The 8,000-nt window shown below is 51.8% G+C and overlaps 1 protein-coding gene across 1 annotated transcript; it reads right to left on the bottom strand.

The window, feature by feature from the left end:
* Positions 1 to 1,425: 1,425 nt before the first annotated feature.
* NEU2 (neuraminidase 2) lies at positions 1,426 to 6,433 on the bottom strand. Its single transcript, XM_003908102.3, has 2 exons — positions 4,449 to 6,433; positions 1,426 to 2,899 (listed from the first exon to the last, which is right to left on the bottom strand). Exons 1-2 carry the CDS (start codon positions 4,800 to 4,802, stop codon positions 1,958 to 1,960), a joined length of 1,296 nt encoding a protein of 431 aa, XP_003908151.3. The 5' UTR covers positions 4,803 to 6,433; the 3' UTR covers positions 1,426 to 1,957.
* Positions 6,434 to 8,000: the final 1,567 nt, after the last annotated feature.

Raw genomic sequence — 8,000 nt, 5'->3', positions numbered from 1 at the left:
CATTTGGGTTGTTTCCAGTTTAGTACTGTTGTGAATGAAGCTGCTATAAACAATCTTGTATGTGTCTTCAGCAGCTACGAACATTCATGTCTCTTGGATATGTGCTCCAGAGTAGAACTGCTGGGCCATGGAGTATTTACACGTTTTGTTTTGGTAGATTCCACCAAATACGCTTGCCAAAGTGGTCGTGTCAGTTACTTTCTGCCAGAAATGTACGAGAGTTCCAGTGGCTCCACATCCTTGCTGATACTTGCTGTTGTTAATCTTTTAAACGTAGGCATTCTAGTAGATAAGTCTCTCACAGTTTTATTTTGCATTCCCCTGATGACTAATGATGTTGAGCAATTTAGTAGCCTTTAGGATATTCTCCTTTGTGAAGTGCAAGAGGATATATCCACATCCCAGAATCTGTGAATGGGACTTTATTTGGAAAAAGGGTCTTTGCAAATGTAATTAAGTTCAGGATCTTGGGAAATAAGATCATCCTGGGCCGGGCACGGTGGCTGACGCTTGTAATCCCTGCACTTTGGGAGGCCAAGGCCAGTGGATCACCTAAGGCCAGAAGTTCGACACCAGCCTGGCCAACATGGTGAAACCCTGTCTCTACTAAAAACACAAAAATTAGCTAGGCATGGTGGTGCGTGCCTGTAATCCCAGCTACTTGGGAGGCTGAAGCAGGAAAATCACCTGAACCCGAGAGGCGGAGGTTGCATTAGCTGAGATTGTGAGTGGGCCCTAAATCCAGTCAGTGACAAGTATCCTTATAAACATAGAAGAGAAGACAAAGGAGACAGAGGAGGAGGAGGAGATGGCCACGTGAGGATTGAGGCAGGGATTGGAGTGATGTGACCACAAGCCAAGGACCAGCAGGCATTGCTAAGAGCCGGCAGAAGCTGGAAGAAGCAGGGAGGGCCCCCCTCATCAGCACCTCCAGAGGGCACAGAGCCTTTCAGACGTGCTGATTTCAGGCTTCTGGCCTCCAGAAAGAACTGTGAGAGAACAAATTTCTGTTGCTTTAAGCCACCAAGATTAAGGTAATTTGTTCCGGCAGCCCTAAGACACCAATACAATGACTTAAGCTAGCTTAATTCTCCCAGACCCTACCTTACTCCCTGCAAAGCTATTCCCCATGCTGTCTGCCCCAAAGCATTGGCAAGGATACATACACACAAACACACACACATGAACAAACATGCACACAGACACACACAGACACAAGAACACACAGACGAACATGGACACACACCAACACACATGCATATGCAGACACACATGGACACGCAGTCACACATGCACACACACAAACACACGCACACACAGACACACCCATATACACATACATGAACACACATGCGTGGAGACACATGGACACACATGAACACACATGAACACACAGACGCACGTGGACACACAAACACACATGAACACGTGCACATGCCAGCATATATGGACACACACAAACACACATGAACAGACACGTGAATACACAGGCACACATGGACACACACGAACACACATGCACACACAGATACACATGGACACTCACACATCTCTGCTAATTTACAACGTGGTCTCAGTTCTTCCCCAGGAACGCAATGAGTGGTTCCCGAGAAGGAAGGGGTTGAACTAGGAAATTTGTCAAGACCTACACAAAGCTGGGATTGGGGGACAGGCAGGCAAGGTGACAGCTGCGCTGCAGGACCCTCCACGCCTTGCCTATGGAGGGGCGACGGGCAGCCAGGCACTTGTGGTTTCTGGGCTGAAATAGAACCTTTTGGGAAGACTGGAACCATGCAGGAGGAAAAGGGCAAGAAGTGGACCTCTCTCCACACACCGGCACCGAAGGGAGCCCAGAGTGGCCCCCACGTCCAGGGGCCACGGGAAGGAGAGGCAACCGCAGAGCCTCCGAGCCAAGAGTGCAGGTGAAAGCGAGGCCCTTGTGCTGGGCACGGTGGGCTCACTGAGGCAGGTACTCAGCCGGGAAGGCTTGCTTCAGGGTGAACATGAGAAAGACAATCTCCTCGTAATCATTGGCTTCGTACAGACACCCAAACAAGGGGGACCCATCGGGGCCGGTGCCCATGCTCTGGAGATCTGAGTAGGCACAGCTGCCCTTGGCCAGCAGTACTGGCTCCGACCAGGCCTCGGGGGCTGGAGGTCGCGGGTTGAGGTAGGCGCCCAGATCGGCCCTCTGCCAGGAGTGTGTGGGGTGAGTGTAGAGCAGCCACTGGGCTGGGGAACCGGGCCCCGAGTGGGGGCTGGGGAAGCTGATGACACTCCCTTGGCAGCCCTGGGGCGGCGGCTCCACCAGCTTCTTCACCAGCTGAGACTCCTGGAAATCAAGCCCGTCATTGGTGCTCTGGGCCTGGATCCTGGCTCGGAGGTGGCTTCTCGCGTTGAGGGTCACCACCCTCTGCTCCCCAGCCTCAACTTCGGCCACCTGGCACTCCAGGGTGTCCTGGGCCACAAAGTGCCCTCTCACCCATGTGCGCCCATGGTCATGGCTGAGGAAGCAGAAGGCGGAGGGGCTCGGCCTTTGGATGGGGTGAAGGTTCCGGTAGGCATAGGCGGGCACCACCAGGCTCTGGGCCCTGTCGTGCAGCTGCAAGCAATGCCCCGGGCCCACCGCAAAGGTGGACCACTCCCGGTAGGCTGGGCCGATGGCCGCATCAGTGAGGTCTCTGGGGGAGCTCCAGGTCCTCCCGTGGTCAGTGCTGGTTACTTGGCACAGCCGCGTCACATTGGCCCTGGTCTGCAGCTGCTGTTGCTCCGTGACTTGCCCAGGGATGGCAATGAAGAAGAGGAAGAGTGTCCCCGTCTGCACATCATACAAGGGGCATGGGTTCATGGACCGGTGTCCATCCAGCTGGGCCTGGGCCACCACCTCCTGAGCTTGCCACTGAGCGAGGAGAGAGAAAGAAGGCAGCCTTGAAACAGCTGGGGATGGTGCCAGGAGCTGCATGCGTGGGAGGGGTAGGCATGGGCGTGTCTCCCGGGTTAGAGTCAAAAGTCATCGAGGAGAACTCTTCACCCAACACTAATATCCTCCTCGCCACATTTCCCCAGAGCTACGGGACCCAGGGATGCACCTCAACACTCCAAGGCAGCCACGCTTGGCTGAGTGATTCTGTTCCTTCCATTGCCATCAATATGCATTTACAAAACACCCACCTGCCAGACCACAAGATACGAAGATGACTCGTGCATGAGCCATTCCCAACTTCATCCTCCACTTCCCACCCCAGTCCAGCTTGCCATCCTTGAATAGCAAAGCCCTGGCGGGAGGGGCAGTAGCCTGACCAGTACAAGACAGAATGTGACGGTCACCTCTCACCTTCTACACTCCATATCCTACTCATGCAGCCAAGGAGGAGTCACATTGAACCTCCAGAATCCCCAAGTCTATGTCACATGTGCTGTCTGTCCCCATTTATTAACAGCTACCCCCATTGAGCAATTCTTTTTTTTTTTTTTTTGAGACGGAGTCTCGCGCTGTGTCACCCAGGCTGGAGTGCAGTGGCGCGATCTCGGCTCACTGCAAGCTCCGCCTCCCAGGTTCACGCCATTCTCCTGCCTCAGCCTCCGAGTAGCTGGGACTACAGGCGCCCGCCACCACGCCCGGCTAGTTTTTTGTATTTTTAGTAGAGACGGGGTTTCACCATGTTAGCCCGGATGGTCTCGATCTCCTGAACTCGTGATCCACCCGCCTCGGCCTCCCAAAGTGCTGGGATTACAGGCTTGAGCCACCGTGCCCGGCCCCCATTGAGCAATTCTAAGCACAGACACAGCACCAAAAGTCTAACATCCACGGTCTGATCTAATGCCTAAACCCCTGGGGGACAGGTGTTAATAGCTCCATTATTACAGTGAACAAGAGATTGAGACAGGGTGGAGGAGTTGCGTAGGCCACACCTCTGGTCAGTGGCGGAACCAGGACTTGAACCCAGGTCCATCTGCTTCAAATCCCATGCTTTGAACAGCTGTGTAGTTATGACCACAAAGGAATGATAATAATATTAAACTCTTCCACTACGATCAGCCAGCCTTGGGTGCTGTCATCAGGATTAATTATTTAATCTATAAGATGGAACTTCAGGACACAAGCCATCACCCCTCCCCCCCGGGTCCCCAACTTAATTTTATTCAAAGGACACAACCACCCATTATGCAACACGGAACTATTCCTCCCTCAGGTTATCAAGGATGCTGGGCAACTCATGCAATCATTCAGGAAAACAGATAGAGGTCAACTGGACTAATTCATGGTGAACCCAGAGGTCCAGGTGACCACTGGGGGCACTTTCTCTGCTCTATCTCTCCTCCGGACCTCCGCCATTGAGGGATAAAGTTGTCCCTGTATTCCCTGAGATCCAGGCCTGGCCCCTGATCACAGCAGCGAAGGGTATGGCAGAGCCCTGAGGAGCCAGTGCAGACACCTCCTGCCTCACCTGAACCTGGCGGGTGGACGCATCGTAGCCTCCTCTGCACAGGACAATCAGCTCTGCGTGCTCATCCTTCTTGCTTGCCCGCTGTTCCGCGAAGGCCAGCAGGGTCTGCTGCCCAGGCAGGTAGAGCAGGGCAGGGATTCTGTAGGCATGGGCGGCTCCCGACTGGAACACGCTCTCCTTCTGCAGGACAGGGAGGGAGGCCATGGGGCTGGGGGTGGACAGGAAGAGAAGATGTGTCACCTGCAGCCACACCTGAGATGGGTCCAGAGTCATTCCCCAAGACAGGTGGTGCTCACCCCCTGGCCAAGTGGACCAAAGTCGGGGCAGCCTGTCCTCCTCCTGCGTAGGGTTCATTCTCCTTTCCTACATCTCAAGACCCTGCTTCTTAATTCTGCCTTTGCCTCTGGTGGATATTGGGAGGGGGTATTGCAAAAGCATGTTTTGGATTCGATTTTTATTATAAGTTAACAATGCTCCTTACAACAGATTTTCGATAACCTCCAGCTGCTTTTGCCAAGCCCAGCCCATCAGTCCAGGGGCACACCTTGGGAGGGCAGCAGGGCAGTCCGGGTGGCATTTGGCAGCTGCCCAAATGCTGAAAAGTGACACATGGGAGCTTTTTATAACTCCAGAGCCCTAGAAAGTTGTTTCAAAAAAAAAGGAAAAAGAAAAAGCGTGGCTTCTAAGGTTCTGCTCCCCAGGCTGCCTGAGGCTGAGGCCCGGCTGCCCCCGCTGCATGGGCTCCCCCTGAGGCAGCGAGGGGGTGGAGCCGCAGTGGGAAAGGAAGAGACAGCGGCTCCTGACAGCTAACCCAGGCTGGGGGCGCGGGGTGCTCCAGAGGTCTAAGAAAATAACAATTAAAAATAAGTCTTCGGCGAAAAAGGGTAAGAGGGGACAGAGGTAACTCAGGGACAGTGGGTGACAGTGGTTTTCAGGCTGAGCTGCCTAGGTCCCTTTGGGAGGATGCATCCCCCAGCTCTGGGGAGTGTTGGCTGCAGGGCCCTGACCTGGGGAGGAGGGGCCAGTTGTTCCCAGATGAAGACTCTGCCCCAGGTCATACCGAAGAAGGACTGAGTGATGACTGGTACACCCAGAGCATAAACAGCCTCTTCCTGACGTCCTGACCAGGAACAGCGCGGCTCTGGAGCTCCCTCGGGGCGGCTGGGCCTTCCCTGAGACTGCATTGCAGCCGCCTCTTTCTCTGCTGCTCCTCCCTTTCCTCGGAGGCTCCTGCCTGCCGTGGGTCTCCATGTCAGAGGCAGCATCCTGGGCACCCAGTCTGAGACACAGCCTTTGCAGAGGGCAAGTGGGCTAGGGGCCGGCAAGAGGGGCAAGGTTTGCCTTTGGGCACGCTTTCGTCCTGCTCTCATTTTTCTACCACATGCATGCGTTATCTATTTAAAACTTAGCTTCTTGGAGAAATAAATGTAATCTATCAGTCTTTCACTCAACCACAGTGAACATTAACATTAGGACGGTACGCGAAAACAAAACTTACAAGGGCAAAAGCCACACAAGGAAAAAACATGCTATTCCCTAAACTTGGGTGGGAGGTTCATGGCTTGGTGATAAAATCTAGACCTGCAAATCGTAATCCAAGAAAACTCGCCTTGATAGACATCGGGAGGCCTATGCTGAAACGTTGTTAGAGAATGTCAGCGGGAAAGAACCAAATGTGATAACAGGTAAAAATGAAAATGGAGGAGAACTATGCAGTTTCACAGTGTTCTCTTGAAAATGGATCAAGGATTTATGTAAGCTCCATAGGGTCGGCTCTGGAAACTGTGTCCTTGATGGAAATTCAGCAGAGATGGTATAATTCAGTTTAAAATGTTTGTATTTAAATGTCCTCAGGGCCAGAATTTCTGTATGGATTACAATGGCTGGCCTTCTCTATACAACGTGGGAGGAAAGGAGGGAAGAAGGTTAGCTGAGGAAATCTTTTTTTTCGAGACGGAGTTTCACTCTTGTTGCCCAGGCTGGAGTGTAATGGTGCAATCTCGGCTCACCGCAGTCTCCACCTGCCGGGTTCAAGTGCTCCTCCCGCCTCAGCCTCCAATTACAGGCATGCACCACCATGCCCAGCTAATTTTGTATTTTCAGTGGAGATGGGGTTTCTCCATGTTAGTCAAGCTGATCTCGAACTCCTGACCTCAGGTGATCCGCCCGCCTCGGCCTCCGAAAGTGCTGGGATTACAGGCGTGAACCACCACGCCCGGCCAGCTGAGGAAATCTATAAAGACATTCTAGAGGGGAAAACATGACAGAGGTGTCTTCAGGAGGAATCAGAAGGCAAGACACACACAGGGCCTTTGGGGTTGAGTGGAGGTCCAGCCTAAGGCCTAGGAAAGGGGCTAGTGGGCTCCATGAGGTGAGTGTGACCAGAAATGGTGGCTCAAGCCTTAGAAAGAAGATGGGGCAAGGGAGAGAACAGGGGCTTCAAGCTAGAATTAGGGAGCAAAGCCACTGGCTGGCCCACCCTCAAGAAGAGACCCACCGTCGATGCTTAAGATTGAGATATGTGGCCAGGCACAGTGGCTCACGCCTGTAATCCCAGCACTTTGGGAGGCAGAGGCTGGTGGATTGCTTGAGTCCAGAAGTTCCAGACCAGCCTGGGCAACATGACAAAACCCCATCTCTACAAAAAATACAAACATTAGCCAGTCATGGTGACACATGTCTGTAGTTCCAGCTACTCGGGAGGCTGAGGTGGAAGGATTGCTTGAGCCCGAGAGGTGGAGATTGCAGTCAGCTGAGATAGCGCAACTGCGCTCCAGCCTGGGCAACAGAGTGAGACCCTGTCTCAAAACAAAAAATAAAATAAAATAGAGATATAATTCACATGCTATAAAATTTACCTTTCAGAAGTGTATGATTCAGGCTGGGTGCTGTGGCTCACGCCTGTAATCCCAGCACTTTGGGACGCCAAAGCGGGTGGATCACCTGAGGTCAGGAGTTTGAGAAGTGTATGATTCGGTGGTTTTTTAGTATTTTCATAAAGTTATACAGCCATCACCACTATCCAATTCCAGAATATTTTCACCACCCCAGAAGAAATCGCATACCTGTGAGTAGTCACTCTCCTGTCAATGAAAACTGTCAAACTCTGTAAAATATCTGAAGAGATTTATAGTATACTATAGTACACTGTACTATAGTATAGTATAGTATACTATACTATACTGTACTGTACTATACTACACTGTACTATACTATACCATACTATACTATACTATACTATTTATACTATTTGGCTATAAAAGAGATTTATAGCCAAATATGAGTAACCAATGGCTCGTGACACAGCCCCAGGAGATCCTATGTGCCCATCGTGGTCAGAGTACAGCTTGGTTTTATGCATTTTAGGGAGACTTACGACGTAAAACAATACACGTAAGATGTACATTGGTTCCGTCTGGAAAGGCGGGACAACTTGAGGTGGGGGTAGGGGAGGCAGTTTCCAGATCATAGGTAGATTCCAAAAATTTTCTAATTGGCAGTTGGTCAAAAGAGTTTATCTAAAGACCTGGAATCAGTAGAAAGGAATGTCTG

The sequence above is a fragment of the Papio anubis genome, chromosome 10 (assembly GCF_008728515.1).
Source record: "Papio anubis isolate 15944 chromosome 10, Panubis1.0, whole genome shotgun sequence".
Taxonomy (NCBI): domain Eukaryota; kingdom Metazoa; phylum Chordata; class Mammalia; order Primates; family Cercopithecidae; genus Papio; species Papio anubis.
Note: the sequence above shows the minus strand (reverse complement) of the source record. Positions and strands in the feature narration are given on the sequence as shown.